Source organism: Talpa europaea (genome assembly GCF_964194135.1).
Source record: "Talpa europaea genome assembly, chromosome: 12".
Taxonomy (NCBI): Eukaryota; Metazoa; Chordata; class Mammalia; order Eulipotyphla; family Talpidae; genus Talpa; species Talpa europaea.
This window is the reverse complement of record NC_140079.1, coordinates 91,210,926-91,227,554: the sequence shown is the minus strand read 5'-3', so window position 1 is coordinate 91,227,554 and position 16,629 is coordinate 91,210,926. Positions and strand designations below refer to the sequence as shown.

Sequence of the window (16,629 nt, the reverse complement as noted above, 5' to 3'; positions counted from 1 at the left end):
CTTCCATTTCATCTATTCTGCTTTCATTGCTTTTCCCAGAATTCTTTAGTTCTTCCATTAATTCTTTGATCTCCTGCATTTCTTTTACTTCCCTCTTTAGGGACTCAATTTCTTTCTTCTGACCATTGTTTTCCCTCTCTAGGGACTCAATTGCATTCTTCTGATCGTTGATTATTTTTCCCTTATCATTGTTTTCCTTTATGACTTCTGTCAGTTTTTTAATCACGGCAATTTTAAATTCTCTTTCTGGAAGGCTCAGAAATTCTTCCAAGTTATTGTCGTTGCAATCTGGGGGCTGGCTTTCTTTTTGTGGTGTGCTTTTTCTCTGGAGAGTTGCTAGGTTGCGTGTGGTTCTTCTCCTCCCTACTGTCTGTTTTCTAATTTGCCGTATGCGTTGGGACACTGTGTTGTTGGGACTTGCCGGCATCTTGGGTGGGCTTCTCTGTTCCCCTCTGGTTCTTCCAGGAGTCATCTGTCAGTTTCAAGCAGCCTTTACTGGAGAAAGGTCCCTGTTCTAAAATGCCGATGTGGGGACACACTCCCCTGTGCGCCTGGTCTGCCCCGGCGGTGGGTTCCTGCTCCCCTCTGGGCTTGGACTGCAGGCCAGAGGGGGTCTGGCGTGGGCGAACTTCCCCCGCTCACCTCTGGCTCCTGAGGAAGCCTTCTGCAGGTAGTTTTTACTGAAGAAATGTCCCTGTTCTAAAATGGTGATGTGGGACACACTCCCTGCGCTTCTGGTCTCAGGCACACTCTTCTGCGCGCCTGGTCTGCCCCGGCTGTGGGTGCTCGCTCTCCCTGTGGGCTCAGACTACTTGTTCAGAAGGGGCCCGGTGTGGGCTAACTCCCCAGCTGGCCACTAGCTCCTTCAGTAGCCTGTGCTGGGGTCAAGTCGCTAGGTGGCACCAGAGATCTCTCCTAGAGCCCTTGGGGAGCTGATTTTCCACCCCGTGGGACAGGGAGCAGAGCGGGGATGGTAGGGTACACCTCAACGGCTTTGGGGTGCTGTGTCTGCCTTGTGCCCCACCGTCGTGGGGAACCCACGCCCCTAATTTCGTGCCCCGGGTCTCAGTTCCAAAGCCCTCAGTTCCAGGATGCGGGCTGTAGCCCAGATCAGTGGCGCGGGAATGGCGCCTTTTGAATCCCGCTCCCCTGCCTGGGCGCCTTGTTCCTGCTCACTCAGGGAGGGCCTCCGCCCGGGTCTCAGTTCCAAAGCCCTCAGTTCCAGGACGCGGGCTGTAGCCCAGATCAGTGGCGCGGGAATGGCGCCTTTTGAATCCCGCTCCCCTGCCTGGGCACCTTGTTCCTGCTCACTCAGGGAGGGCCTCCGCCGTCTCCCCGCAAGCCTAGGTCGCAGGCGCAGGGCCCTGGGCAGCTGCAATCCGAGCGCCGCTTTCGCGCAAGCTTACCGGGCGCCGGGGCTGTGTGCTGGTGCTGGTCTCCTCCTGGGGGGCGGGGCTCTCTTTAATTGCGCGTGGAGCTCACCTCCGCGGTGGGTCCTGCAGGGTTCGCCTCAGCTCCCGTTCACGGGGTGTGGTGGCTGAAATAGTTCCTTTCCACTCACAGTCCCGCTTGCTGCATCCGTTTTTCTTGTTGGGCGTTTTGGTTTGTTGTTTCCCTTGTCTCTGCCGGTCGGAGAGTGCCGCCTCTGTGGGCGGGGGAGGGGAGCAGGGTTCTGCGCTTCCCTCCCTTCTAGTCCTCTTTTATGGCAACTTTCTTCTTCGGGCAGTTTGCTGGAGTTGTCCGTTTATCTTCCGTGTCCCAGTTCTCACTGGGACCTGCCGCTTTTCCTCCCTATTAACTTTTTTTAATGGGAGATCTTACTCGCAGCGTCTCCTCGCCGCCATGTTGCTCCGCCCCCCTCTACTTTGTTTTCTTACTGCCTTAATTTTGGCTTAACAATATCTTCAAAGGCCCATAAAATTAGATTTATTAATAAAATAAGACCTAGGGCAACTAGTTTGCGACCTCTAGACTAATGATCTCAAAGGATCTTTCTGAACTTAAAATCCTATGATGGTCTATAACAGCCCATCATAGTTTATTTCATATGTGGACAGGGTGATACTTGAGTAATGTCTATTCCTTTGACTTTACGCCAAATGAAGTGTTCACCATGTTGAATAGACAACATGTTAGGATGCTTCCATTTTTCTTAGTGTGATGATAGCAGAGTTATCCTCCGGAAATGTTCCTTTTCAGATCCACAGAAACAAAGGCCTGGGAACCCTCTGGTTTTGCCAGGAATAACTTTTAGAGCTACTTTAAGTCATTCTAAGTACTGCATTTGTTCCATCTTAGAAGCATGTGGCCTTAACACACCCAAATGTTTAACTCATAAGAAGATGGACAACACGGGCCTCCCCTGGTGGCGCAGCAGTTGAGCGCTGGGTTGCAAGGCTGCCCGCAGCCTCTGCAGCCCAGTTCGATCCCCGGCCACCGGCGAGGGTTCCACAAAAAAAAAAAAAAAAAAAAAAAAGAAAAGGAAGATGGACAACAGTGCTTTCTCTGGTCGCCCCTTGGAGCTGGCCAAAGCATTCCTACCTCAAACTCAAATCCGATATGGTCAATGGGGATGGTATACTTCCGGGAATAATTCTGAGAGACACCCGTCAAAAAAGACTGTGTGAAGTAGAATCCAGAGATCCAGAAAACCACAGGAGGCCCCTTGTCAGTCCATTCCTGGAGAGCCACCGAAATGAAAATTCAAAATCAACAACACATCCCAAGTAGTTCAAAGGCAGATATATAAACAAGTAGCAAAATATACTCTTCCTCATTTTTCTTGAAACAGACAGCCCTCTCTGTTTAGCTTTTTTTTCCTTCCATTTTTTAAAATAAAACTACTGTAGTTTTACTTCAAGGAAAGCACAGGTACAAGCTGGTATCAGAGATATACTAGAGAGTAGTGGGGACTGGAGCAATAGAGAACATGTGATTTGTCTACACTGAGTAACAGCCACTTATCTCCCGCAATAGTTGTCATGTAGGAGTGTAGACCCATTATTTCAGATCTTCCCTTTTTTCTAGGAAATATCTAGATTTTTATGTGTAATAATCCAATGTTTACACGCAAGCACAGAAAATTAAAAATTATCAGGCAGTCAAACCTGACCCATGAGCCAGCAGCCTGTGACATTTATTCTGTTCCTAATTCTGCCTCTATAAGCCTTAGACTTTTCAAGGACTTTGAAAGTCTCCCTGCTGCTCTCCACTCTGAGAAGACTGATTCCTAGGTGCTGAGTCCAGATGCTGCCTGCTTTGCTTCTTCTAACTCTAAACTGTCATTCCTAATGTCCCCTCCACCTGAATGAGCATGCCATGTACCAAGTTACTCTGGTTTCTGGTACCTGGAAGAAGGCCAGGCGGGCCAGCAGATCAGCCACATAGCCCCCTAGGGGCTTCAGCGATGGGTAGGACTTGGCCATCCACATGCCTGGCACTTTGCCCACAAGCATGCTGCTGAAGACATCCTCCAGCTCTGAGGACATTAGGACCTGCCCTTTGATGGCACGGCCAAGATCAATGAGGCTTTTTCGAACGACTTTGGTCAGTCTGTAAGAACAAAGCAAGCAGCTCAGCCTGGCCCTGCAGCAGCCTCATTCACTCCAAGTATACCCACTCCATGTCTCCTTTCACATTGCCTCCCTCCCCTGCTTTAAAAGGTCAGAAGATGAAGGTACATTCATAGTAGAAAAATTATAAAGGTGAGAAAAAATTAAATCCTCCATTATCTCACCAACTTAAGATAACTTTGATATACATTCTTTCCACTTTTCTCTATGTAAACACAAATCACTTTTAATGGCATCGTGCACACACTTGAGGTGTATATATATATATATATATATATATATATACATGCTATATATATATATACATATACATATACATAAATCTTTTTATATCTTTTAGCAACTTGGGAACATCTTTCCAACTCAATAGAGATCTATATCATTTTTTTAAATGACTACAAGGTATCCTGTTTTATTAACTATTGCTGAGATGTGTTTCTAGATTGTTGTTACTATAAATAACATTGCTAGGAACATCTATCCATAGCAATCTTTGTGGAAATGTACAAAGATTTTCTTACTAAAAGTCAAATTCTGGGTCTGTGCAGAGAGTTATGTGCAGTTTTAGAGCTCTTGATCCATATTGCCAAGGTCATTCCTTTTATTTTTTAATTTAATTTAATTTTTTTAAAGATTCATTTATTTATGCATACAAGAACAGGGGCACAGGCCAGAGGTGTGGGCGGTGAGAGGATCCACCAGAGACAGTACGGGGAACAGAACAGGCAGATTGACTGAAATACTCTGCTGAGGGGAGCAGCGGGTGAGTCAGGAAAGGTCTGCTGCACCATGTGGGTAGCTCCCTGGCCGGCGATCGAACTCGTGCAGCAGAGGCTGCAGATAGCTTCATAGGTTGTGTCTTAACCCCTTGTGCCACCAGGGAGGCCCAGTCATTCTTTTTAAATGTGCATGCTGAAGTGCATACCTGAGAAAAGGGCTGCCTGGGAGAAGCCATGATTTCCTGCCTCCCTCTATGACCTCTGTTATGAGGTCTAGCCAAGGTCTGAAGGAATTCCCCTGAGAACACCAAAGAAACTGCCACCAAAGAGGACTTGTAATCTCCACAGATTTATGGAATCCCAGCCAAGTGGACACGAGAATGATCTAACACAAAAAAGGAATTCCTGAACGTATAAGCACTAGACCTTCATATGCGGAGGAATTTCAAATTGAGACATCTGTTGCATGTGCTTGGCTGAGGAGTCAGGGCCAAAGCTACCAGGCAAGCGATTGTACTACAGACTTCTATTAACCTGAAGACCTACTTACATATGTTTCTATTCTTGCAACTATGAGCTCCGCTAGGTGACAAGGTTTTTAGTACTTAAGGAAAGAACATTTCTCCCAAAAAAACATAATAATGGTTCTCCTGAATTGGAAGCTGAACTGCCACCTACTTCTTTTGGACTTCTCAGAGTACTGGGTACACAGGCAAAAAAAGAGAAAGGGTCAGGGGATTGGGGACAAATGCTACAGTTTTGACCAATGGGATTGATCCTGATGACCATCATTGGAAAATAAGATTAGTGATAGCCATTTCTCATGTATTACAATGGTTAGTGGTAATGGCTAGAGATAGCTCCTGCAATGGTCGAGGAAGTGCTCCGGAGACCTTAGGGGAAAATGAGGAAAGCCATTAGGCCTGGTCTGGATGAATGAGGACTACACCTCATCTGCCAAGGTGGCTGACTCACAGCAGTGGTGCTTCTTCCCAGTTTCATACCCCATACTTTGTTATATGATCTCCCATACAACCTTTACTTGTCCCCTAAATGGCCAAGTGCCTATTGACTCTAGAAACTGGCACTTTCCCCAATTCCTTGGGGAAACCAAGGAATTCTTAAATTGTATTTTTCTTGTTCCCTAGTCCTTCAGAGTTAGGGCTGTTCCTAAAACTGAGCAGTGGCCAATGAAGCAAAAATGGAGACAGGAACACATTGAGTATCCGGAGCAGCAAGAACCTTGAACTTGGAGGGAAAAGTGATGAGTTTCCTCATCTGGCCTAGATGGTCTTTGGGACTTCTTTCCATTTTGATTATTGAGAAGTCTTATCAAAGTGATCCCACTAGAGTCTATGCTGCAACAACTAGAGAAGTGAGGAGGGAGTAGAATAGAGGGGCAGACTGTGGTCACCCTTTCCCTTCCTCTGTGGGAAGAACTTCTCCTCACCCCTTTTTTGTTTACCCTGACTTCACACTTTGGCTATGTGCATGGACCCTGGAATCAGATAATCTGAATTCAACTCAATTCTGCTATTGAATGAGTGTGTGACCTTATACAAGTTACTTAATTCTTGTGGGCCTCACTATTCTCATCTGAGAGGATTACTAACCGCGCATATTTCACAATACGTGGTTTGTATTCAAAGACATGCATAGTGCTTGGAATCATATCTAGCAGTCAGGATGGGCTCAACAGAAGTGACCCTGAATGATTACTTTTACTATTAGCCTCTGCTTGGTATTGGTTTTCACCTGACTCTACAGATGTCACCTGAATGAATGGAAGAGAATGAACAGAAGAAATAATTTATCATTGGGCCAGTGGGTGCTAGGAAGGTTCTATTTATGACCAGCCTGTGAGTGAGAAAAACCACTTCCCCTGCATAGCAACCCCTCAGTGTGTATCTCAGGTGTAGCCCTTGGGCTCCCAGCCCTCACACTCCCCTCCCAGGAGCCAGTAAGAACCCCTGGCCCACCTGTTGAACCTGATGAGCTCCTGTCTTAGGACAGTGTTCATGGATTCCTCATAGACCACAGGGTACTTCACCATAATCTTTTCCAGGTCAAAGTCTTTGGGAAGCTTGGAGAGTACATCCTGGGCCAGGTCCTCAACCACTTCCTTAAAATATAGCAGTAGAGAGGGAAAGAGAAACAAGGCTGCAGCTTTGGGCAAGAGCATCTGTCTTCTCAGACATGGTTCTCTGGACCTTCCTAGGCACTCTTCCACAGAAGCCAATTCTGCCTCCAGGGAAGGAGGACAGCCATCCCCCATCCCCCCTCCCTCCCAGCCTTGGGGAGGACATCACTCCTTAACCCAGAAAGTAAAAAAGCTGAGAAAGGAGAGCCTGGAGCTCACACCTGCATCCTGAGGATCAGGTAGGGAATTCCTGCCCCGCCAGGTAGCCTCGGGGTCACCCTGAGCCCTGCAGAATTCCTCTGGTCCTCTTGGGTGAGAAGCTCCTATGCCAGTGACAGGGAGGCCTGGCCAATTGGCCTTTCCTCAGCAATGAGCAAGAACAGCCCAGGGCTTAGCCAAGGAGGGAGGGGACAGACTCAGAGAACGAGGGCAGCAGTAGCTCCTGCGTGGGTGCGCTAACTGCCATCCTGCGGCTCTAGAGGCAGGAGCACCTGCTGCTTTCCCTCTTCCCACTGCAAGGGGAATCAGGACTCTCTACCCCTCCACTGAGACATGCCCACCAGGCTGCTTTATCGTCACACCTATTACCTTGTCTGGCTCTAGGAATCAGGAAACCAAATTCCATCTAATCCCACACTGCGAGGGGTGAACATGGGTAGCTGGGAAGGTGGAGCCAGAAAGAGGAGGATGGGAAAGAGCAAGGGGCAGAGGCGCCAGGGGACGGCAGCAGCTCGGGGTCTGGCTGTGTTGCTGAGTTTAGGAAGCAGTCACTTCCCCCTAGGGCTTGTTTGCCAAGGGTGGTGGACTGGATCAGGGCTTCCCAAAGTCTGGACTGAACACAAGAGGTACCCAGAATGACCCAGAAGTCTTCAGGATATGGAGCAAATGAAGTAGAATCACAGGGTGACAAAGACACTCACTCTTTTCAAGTGTTGCCCTCCTTTCTCTCCCCCTTCCTCTCAAGGAGAAAGTCTCAGGTCAGGGCTAATTAAATGCTCTGTCACATTAGCAGGTTGCCCTCCTTCCTTTTCATGAGAAGCCAGCAACATCATCTGGGAAGCACCTAGTGACTGTTTCACTTTCATTTTCTTTTTGGAGCTGTCATGACTTTATGGAAATGATATTGGGTTTCCACTTAGAGCAGGAAGGGCAACTTGGCTTTAAGCAAAATATGGGGTATAGATGATATGTTGGTATAACAATGAATCATGAAGGTTGTACAGGCAGAGCTGACAACTGGGTGCTCTTGTAGCTGTGACAAAGGATTCTCAGCAGTTAAGACCTGAACCCTGATATCCTGTGGACCCACTAGGTGGGAAATTTCCTGGGAAACTGAATTGCATGTCCTGCGGCAAACCCAGTTACCTGAGGGGACTTGTCACTCCCTCCCGACTGTCTTGGGAGAGTCAGCAGCACCCCTTGAAACAGCTGGTTGGTTTCCTGGTTGTCTTTGGTGATGTCAGCATTCTCATGGAGCCCAAACACTTCTGGATGGGCCGTGATGGGGAGGTTCCTGAGATAATCAATATAGGTCTGGAAAGAAAATCTTAAGTTGACATAAATGCAGCATCCCTGGGGTCCCACAGATTTCTCAGGGCCTTGCTGCCCTTCAGTCTCTTCTTGCATACACACACACATCCATGCACACCCATCCATGCACACACATGTGCCTGCATGCACACCCAGGCACACATACTGATGCACACACCCATGCACATGTGCACACACGCACACACGTTTCAAGTTCTGATACAGTTTTCAGGGGAGTGAGTATGAAGGCAGATGGACTGAGGGTCTCTCCTCTCAGCCCTGATTTCCTCTTTGTTCCCCCAGTATCCTGGCTTTGGAATTATACAGACCTGCTTTGGCTCTGAGCTCCAATACAGACTAACTGTGTAACCTGGAGCTAGTCACCTGAGACCTCAGTTTACCCTTATCTGTAAATGTGAAGACAGCCAAGGTAATAAACAGGGCCTTGACATTTAGCAGGTATTCACTAAAACCAAGCCCTTTTCATCCTTCCTTCGGATTTGTTGACTTCGTCCTTTTTTCATTCTCCCATGCAGTTTTTCCATCCCACCTCTACTGCCCCCGTCTTAATCTTTGTTTTTGTCCTTTTCACCTCCTCCCCCAGGCCCTCTCCTCCCCTCCCCTCCATTTTCCTCCCTGAACCTTTCTTTTCAAGTAGTAATTTCTAGCCTCGTCACTGCCAAGGCTTCATCTTAACCATGTTTCCCTCTTCCCCCCTAGATAGACCCCACATTTTGAAATACCCTACCAAATACCCAGCATTCATTATGAAGTAGTACTGTTTCTCTCACAGGAAATAGCTGATGGACCCGTCAGGAGGCCCAAGGCCCTCCTGGGCTACAATGCAATCTCCAGCCACATGGAGTCTGGGGGGCAGAGAGGCCTCTTTCCTCACCCCTCACCTGGTAAGAGCCATGAGGAGGAATGTAGTAAGTGTCTCCAGGAGCAAGAGGGTAATGGTCCTGCTTGATTTCCTTACAGTAGAAGGTGGACAGAAGGGACAGCAGGAGACGCCTGTCTTTGTCATCAGTCACTCTGCCTCCGTAATTACACTCCCCTGGGGAAAACCAGGAAGATGGTTGAGACCAGGGAAGGTCAGGATGAACTTGGTCATTGGCCTAAAACACAGGATTCTTCCAGTTAAGGAGTGCTGCTGAGACAGTTGCTGACAGCACACTCAGTTGGAAATGAGACCAGGTCTTTTGGGTATCATGGTTGCTACAAAATAATACACATTCACCATAATAGAAATTAGAAAATAGAGATAAAATGGAAGAAAAACAATACCATCACCAATAATTCCACCAAAGGTAACTATTAATGTTTAGACATCTTTCCAATGTGTGAAAGGCACACATGCACATAAATGTGAACGGCATTCCAGAAATGTGACTCAAGGCAAGACCTTTTTTGTGAGGCAGTCCTAAGTTCTAATTCCACTTCTGCCACTTTCCAGCCAATATTTGAGTGCCAATGTCTGTCCCTTAGTAGTATTTTCTTATCTGTCAAGAAGTGGCAAAAGCTGCAGTCTCCCTATTAAACATTATGGTTAATAATGCTATGTAAGCACTTAGCTCAATGCTTAGTACATAAGAAATCTTCAATTAATTCTAGCTATTACAAATACATATATTTTAGAAAATTGAGATTGTCCGATATATACTGAGAGATATGGCTTCCTTTTTCACCCCTACCTCCATCACTAACATCGTCTACAGAGGCTCGGGTTTCTACACTCAGAGTTCTACAAAAAGCATTAGATAATTCTCTGGAGCGGACATCAAATCCATCTCACCAATCCCATGATGTATTTTCTAGCTGGTCCACATTCCACAGTATTACAGCAGGGAGGTACCACTTGGTATTTGGTAATTGGGGAGTAAGAGGCAGGTCAACAGACTGGACACAGGAAGTGTGACCCAAGTTGGGGGCAGGTGGCCTCTGCTTCTCTCGGTTCTGACTTAACAGGATGGGTCTAAATGTCTAAAGGAAGATAGAAGGGACTCATAGGTGTTCATCCCTATTGAGCAATTTGAACCCTACTGAAGCTGTAAAGCCTGAAGCCAGACCTTCCACCTCAGGGCCCCTCTAGTGGGACTCTCTCCATCCCGTGGTCCACTCCTCCTTCTTCCACTTGTAAAAATCTTACACAACCCTCAAAACCCAACTTCTATGCCCTCAGGAGGTTTTCCACGTTCATCCCCTGCCCCATCCCCGAGATTTAATCACGGTATACCATCCACTTCAGAAATGTTGCTCTTGTTGAACTGATCACAATATTATCATTTATTCTCCTCTTGTAGACTTGAGGGCAGGGACAGTATATTAATTTTCTTTTCTTTTTCTTTCTTTCTTTCTTTCTTTTTTTTTTTTTACAATATCCATCACAGTGACCAGGGTTAGTTAAGAGTTTGTTGAAAGAAAGAAAGAATGAATAAATGAATGGCGACAGCAGAGCAGCAGGTGGATATTTGGTAGTTGGGGACAAGCTACTAGGGATTTGTGTGTGTGTGTGTGTGTGTGTGTGTGTGTGTGTAAGGCCTCCCCTGAAGGATGAGGTTTGCAGTTGCAAAGTCTCCCCCATGAATACCTGTCAGGTAGGTCAGAGCTTCAAATGGCACCTCCTGGTAGTCATTCAGAAACATCTGGATCTGCCTCATACTAATCCTGAGGTCAGATTCGTTGAATTCATAGGGAATATTCCAACCTGCATGAGACAGAGAAGAATTACGGTTTTTGGTTCCAGGAGCTCTTAATTTCCACTCAGCCGTCTAGCGAGGGAATTAAGCATCATTATGGATCAAGAGCCTCTTTCAGCGCCACAAATATCAAGCATGAGCCAACAATTAGCCTTGACATTTACTGCCAACGGGGGAGCCATTCTGCTTGAGAAAACAGCCATTCTAAAATCAACTTCCTCGAGGATCTCCCCATTTGTTAAGGACAATGTTGACATCCTGGGATTTGTGGAATGAGAATTATTCACCCTGGCCAGAATACAGTGGTAACTCACATTGGGGCTCCAAACAACACTAGAGCCTAGTTGGAAAGCACAGCTCAAGAGCAGTGTCTCTGATCGGGCAAAAGAACTAAGTTTGCTTTGAGAATTCTCATCCTTGTCTTCATGGAAGAACTGGGTGGTCAGCATTGAAGAAACCTTTGCTCATCAATCCAAGGGCGCCAGTGGGACCAGATCCAGGGTAAGCAGGTAGGGTGGGATGTGTGATCAAAGGAGATGTTTAATTTCTGCCTGAACATTCGCATGAAAAAAATAATAAAATAGTAAAACCCATTTCTGGCAAACAAAACACAACTAGATGACTGGTTATAAACCAAACCAACTATGTAGATTCCTAGAGGTTGGGCATGGGTGGAAGAATGTGCCTGAAATGCAGATGCAGAGGGAGTGTCCCTGTGGCTGTCTTGCCCTTCACCCCTCAGCAGAAGGGTCTGGTGATCTGTGGAGGTAAAGGGCTGGGGTGTGTGGGGGTAGAAGGAAGGGAATAGGATGTTTCCAGAGAATCACAAAGATGCCTTATCTTTGTGATAAGAAACACCTGGGAGACTGTGAGGTGGGTCATTTCAAGGCCGTTGAACAGAATCAGAGGCAGCCCATGTGTGAGAGAAAGGTAAGCCAACCTTAAAACCTGAATGACATGGGATTTGTGCAGCAGTCTGAAGATCTATTCTGATAAAGAGTATCGAGTTTCTCGTAAGTTAGGCCTTGGATAGGTTACACTAATAAACTTATTTTTAGTTTTTCCAAAGGAGGCCTAGACAAATATCCCAGTTGTACTTCTCCAGTTGTTATGCACATGTAAGGTGAACCACCTAAAATTTGTCAATCACCTCGTGACAGCTCCCTGGAGAATCACCACTGTGTCCCAGACAGGCAAAAGTGCACTCAGGGGAAGGGCTGTTCTCTCCTCATTATGGAATTACTTCAGTAGTTAGGGTACCTTTGATTTTGGAGCATCACCTCTTTCCTAGCAATGACCTGGATATAGGGTTGCCAGAGTTACCAAATAAATGACAAATCATGTTAAAAATAAGTATGCTTCAAATATTGCATGGAACATACTCTTCCTACATCTTACCCACAACCCTATCTGATTTCAAACTTGAACATGTACCTGCATCTGTCCACGGTCTTTCTCCCAGGCAACCCAGGAACACTGACATCTCTTACCTAGGGGTCCAAAATTTCTCCGCTCTTGAACGATGGCATGGAAGAAGCAAAGGCCAAACAATAGCTTTTGCCACATCACTGGCTTTGTACAGCTTTGGAAGAACACGGGGTCTGAGATGGGGTCATTGAGATAGGAGCGCAAAAGATTGGCCCGGAGCCCTTTGGGGGGCTCGTTGGTCATTTTGATCCCATTCTGGAGGATGCTGACTGGAAACTTCTCTGATGGATAGCTGGTTAACCAGAGCCTGGAAGACCAACAGACCCAACTATTTAGAGCAATGCAATATGCTATATTGAAAAATAATTTATTATATATTATCTCCTTATAGAAAATATTCATCAAGCACTACTAGATGCCGAAGCATGCCTATTTACTTTAACTCTCTAGGGGGGGATCCACGATCCCCTTTCACTAGTGAGGAAGCACAGTCATGGAGAGGTCAAGTGGATTTTCCAAGGACACATCACTTGGAGGCAGCTCAACCATGCTGTGAACTCAAGACTTCTTGACGCCAAAGGCCTTCCTACTATGATTGCCATGCCATGGTCATCCCCTGCTGGACTTCCTGAGCATCTACTGTGGTCAAGCACTACACCCACCACCCCAGGGGTGGTAAAGTGTGCAAAACATTGTTTTTCAGCTTCCAGATAATCACAGCCTTGCGGTTAAGGGAAAATATGAGCAACAGACAAGGGAGGAAAGACAAGCAAATGGAATGCTACAGTACAGGGCATTATAAAAATCAAGACTGGGAAGGGAGGGCACAGGGGGCTATGGGTCTCCACAGACTGAGGAGAGCAGAATGCTGCACATGGTGACCACAGAGCTGAGTCCAGTCACAGCCTGTGTTTGGAAATAAACTTTAATTGGGAGTTTGATGGCTATGCCCCTTCATTTACTTATTACTTTCATGCTAGACCAGCAGAGTTGAATGCTTGCAGCAGAGATGATGTAGCCAGCAAAACCTAAAATATTTACTGTCTGGTCCTTTATAGAAAAAGATGGCCAACCTCTGTCATAAACAAAATGGCCTTTGAGATGGGCAGGAGAATATGGAAGATTTCTTTCTTGAAAATATGAAAGTGTCTCTATGCCCGCACAAAAAGTGAGAGCTTATACAAATATTTAGAAGGAAATAAAATTTATTGCTTGACCACCTACAAGTTAACATTATGGCATGTTATCTTTTATTCATTGTTTTACTCCTATCTGAGCTCAAGTTACGGACACACTATCATGCCATCCTGTTTTGTTTCATGGTTTTATTTTTTTGTTTTTGCTCAACATTAAAGAGGTTTCCAACAAATGGATTCTGGGATGGAAGGTCATTAAGACAACTACATGGATCAGAGAAGATAAACTCGTGCCATTTGCGACAACAAGGATGGAGGTGGAAGGGATTATACTAAGCAAAATCAACCAAAGGGAGAAAGACACATACTGGTGGTGTCACTTACATGTGGAATATAGAGAAACAGAACAAAGGGTCAGATAAAGTCAAACTTAAAAACTAATCTCAGAAAGGTAACCATAGAACTGAGGCACCCAAAGCGGGGGCAAGAACAAGGGGGTGAGAACACAGTGACCTATGGTGGAGGACTTGGGTGCTTTGGTGGGTGCTTTGGTAGGGGATGCACTATGGTGACTGTGCCTGGAGTAGGGGAAGCCTATAGTTATGAGGTAACAATTGTAAGCCAACTGTACTTTAATACAATTTTTAAAAAAGTCAAAAAACAAAACAACTGCACAGAGGAGGGAAGGATGGGCATGATGGGTAGTCTGCAGTGGTTGAGGGGTGGACCGGGGGGTGGGGAAGGGCCTGACTTCAGCCTGCAGATGGTTAATGTTTGGCTCACTTCATGGAAACCCACATAATGTTGTAATATATATTTGAAGTAGCTGCCAACTTTAAAAAATCTAGACCTTTCTTTTTAGAATTCTACATTTTCCTCTACCCTCTAAAATAGTCAGGAAATCTGGCCACAGAGACCTGCATTTCTGCATGGCAACAGTCAGCTGGCCTTAAGCCATGACTGCCCTTCTGTACGGGGCAAGTGCTCGCAGGTCATCAGTCCCCACCACTCCCTGTTAGTGTCCATTACTGCGGTTGACCTGTCCACGGAGATTGTTGTTATGCTATGGAAGGAGGACTATTTCTCAACCCTCCCCTCACTTACATCACATGTTTCACTCCTGAAAGCACTTGAGTTCATGACTTAGGGGTTCGGGTCACGTTATGCAAGATCTTACATGTTAACATGAATAACTTTATTCATTGAGTATGTCATTGACAGTAGGTGAATTAACTCACTATCTCAAACCCAATAGGATTCTTGAAACTAATTAAGGGATTGCTCTCACACTCACACATGAATCTGACATGAATCTTATGTGAAGACAAAATCAACTACGACCTAACCCAGCTTTGTAAATAAGTACCAAACACTTTCCTATTTTCAGGCAGAAATGATACAATGAAAACAAACAATAAGCTGTACTGCCTAGAGGAGGAGTTGGCACACATTTCCTGCAAAGGCTAATAAATGTAGGCTAATGGTCCCTGTAGCATGAAAGCAGTCATAGACAACATATGAATGAACCCATTATGTTTCAATAAAACTTTATAGACACCTAAATTTGAATTTCAAACAATTTTCATGTATCATGAAATAGTATTCTTCTTTTGACTTTTTATAACAATTTAAAAATGTAAAAACCATAACCAGTTTACAAACAGTACAAAAACAGCAGGCTGGATTTGGTCCAGGGGCCATAGTTTGCTGGCCTGGAATAAGAAAATCACTGAACATTTCAGTTAAAAGGGCCTTTGGAGTCTGTCTGGGTCATCCCAGCATTCTACAAACACAAAAGTCAAGGCCTAACCTTGGTGGACTTTAAAATTCACAAAAAACAAATAGCTTTTAGCCATGTTGATTAAATCCATGGAGCCCAAGAACTATAACATAGAGTAAGGACAAATGGTGCTCAGATTACAGGCGCTCAGATTAGACAAACAATTTTTAAAAATCAGATGTGCTGACATTTAATCTACTTTCTGAAACACATCTCCTATCACTCTCACCTTCCCCCCCAAATCAACAATTTCTCCCCACAAATACGAGAGTCACAGGGTAACTTTTCCACATTTCTTTAACACACATTCTTGCTTTGATAACAGGTATGTCCTTCATGGAAAACGTCTATTTATCAATGTCCCAGACAACTGTTCGTCCTCCAGCCCTCGCCCTCCCCTCTCCCGCCTCCCCACCCCGCCTTTGCCCTCCCCTCCTTTTCTCTTCTTTTTCCACCCCTTCCCTTCTCTTTTCTGTGCCTTATTCTGAGCCTTAGTTGCTCTTATTCATGTGAGTCTAACAGGCTTTTCACGGTCCTCACATTATTCACCCATGAGCTGCCTTCTGTGGAGAGTCTTAAAGGCATAACTGTGCTTTGCTCGTGTTTGTATTCCCTCCCGCCACCACCAGTATTGGTAGCTAGAGCTTGAGGTTCGGCCCAGAGGTCAGCGTCTCACCTGAATCTGAAGTTGGTGCTCTCAGGAACAATCACCTCCTCGCAGATCTTCTCCAGGGTGGGCATCCAGCTGGTGGCCAGGTGGCAGTTCTGTAAGACCACCCAGGTCCCATCTCTGATGGCATTGTTGATCATTTTGGCAGCAATAGGGCCTTGGCCTTGACCAAGGGAGATGGTCTGTATTCTGGTACCTCCCATGCCGACATCATCAGCAAACTTCAGCAGGCCTGAGACCAGGAAGAGAAGGGGCTTTTGAAAGAGGTTAGGCCAGCCAGGACCATATCAACAATAACAATACATAAGGAGGGGGCTACAGCAAATTGTAGAATCTCCTTGACTTCTATTAGTTATAAAATAAACACATTTCTGAGGAAGATGTTAATGAAGGTACTAATAATTCCTTTTTTGCTCAAAAGCATAGATATTCTTGAATTAAAAAAAAATTACACAAACCAAAACCAGGGTCTTGGAATGAATCCCCAAAACTCATTCCAAGAATGAAGAGGGAACTCAAAACCAGAGAGGTGAGCACATAGCCAAAGTGCTAGGAACAAGGTGTTTACAAATTTATTTTACTAGGAAATACAGACATCTGCTCAGTGAAGTTTCGAGTAAGCTTCTTTCACTTCTTCTTCCTCCAAGACAGTCAATGCCACCGGTTTTTGTTTTTTTATTTTTTTGGTTTTTTTGTCTTGTTTTGTTTTTAAAGATTTATTTTATTTATTTAAGAACTGGGGTACAGGCCATATGCGGGGGAGGGTGAGTGGATTCACCAGAGACAGAGCAGGGAACAGTATAGGCAGACTGGCGAAATACACAGCTGAGGGGAGCAGCAAGCAAGACAGGAGAAGTCTGCTCTCCATGTGGGTTGTTTCGAGGCAGGCGGGGGTCGAACCCGCACTGCAGAGGCTGTGGACAGCTTCACAGCAATGCTCTTAACCGCCTGCACC

At 45.7% G+C, this 16,629-nt stretch overlaps 1 protein-coding gene across 1 annotated transcript in view; it reads right to left on the bottom strand.

Moving 5' to 3' along the window:
* Positions 1 to 16,629, bottom strand: part of DNAH3 (dynein axonemal heavy chain 3) — a gene marked incomplete at its 5' end in the record, with an annotated part of 132,039 nt that overhangs the window by 6,832 nt on the left and 108,578 nt on the right. Inside the window, 8 exons of the mRNA XM_084251178.1 lie at positions 2,542 to 2,679; positions 3,348 to 3,552; positions 6,271 to 6,413; positions 7,797 to 7,964; positions 8,864 to 9,018; positions 10,552 to 10,668; positions 12,151 to 12,395; positions 15,681 to 15,906. Of these exons, the coding sequence (XP_084107304.1) occupies positions 2,542 to 2,679; positions 3,348 to 3,552; positions 6,271 to 6,413; positions 7,797 to 7,964; positions 8,864 to 9,018; positions 10,552 to 10,668; positions 12,151 to 12,395; positions 15,681 to 15,906 (1,397 nt within the window). The remainder of the gene's footprint in view (positions 1 to 2,541; positions 2,680 to 3,347; positions 3,553 to 6,270; positions 6,414 to 7,796; positions 7,965 to 8,863; positions 9,019 to 10,551; positions 10,669 to 12,150; positions 12,396 to 15,680; positions 15,907 to 16,629) is intronic.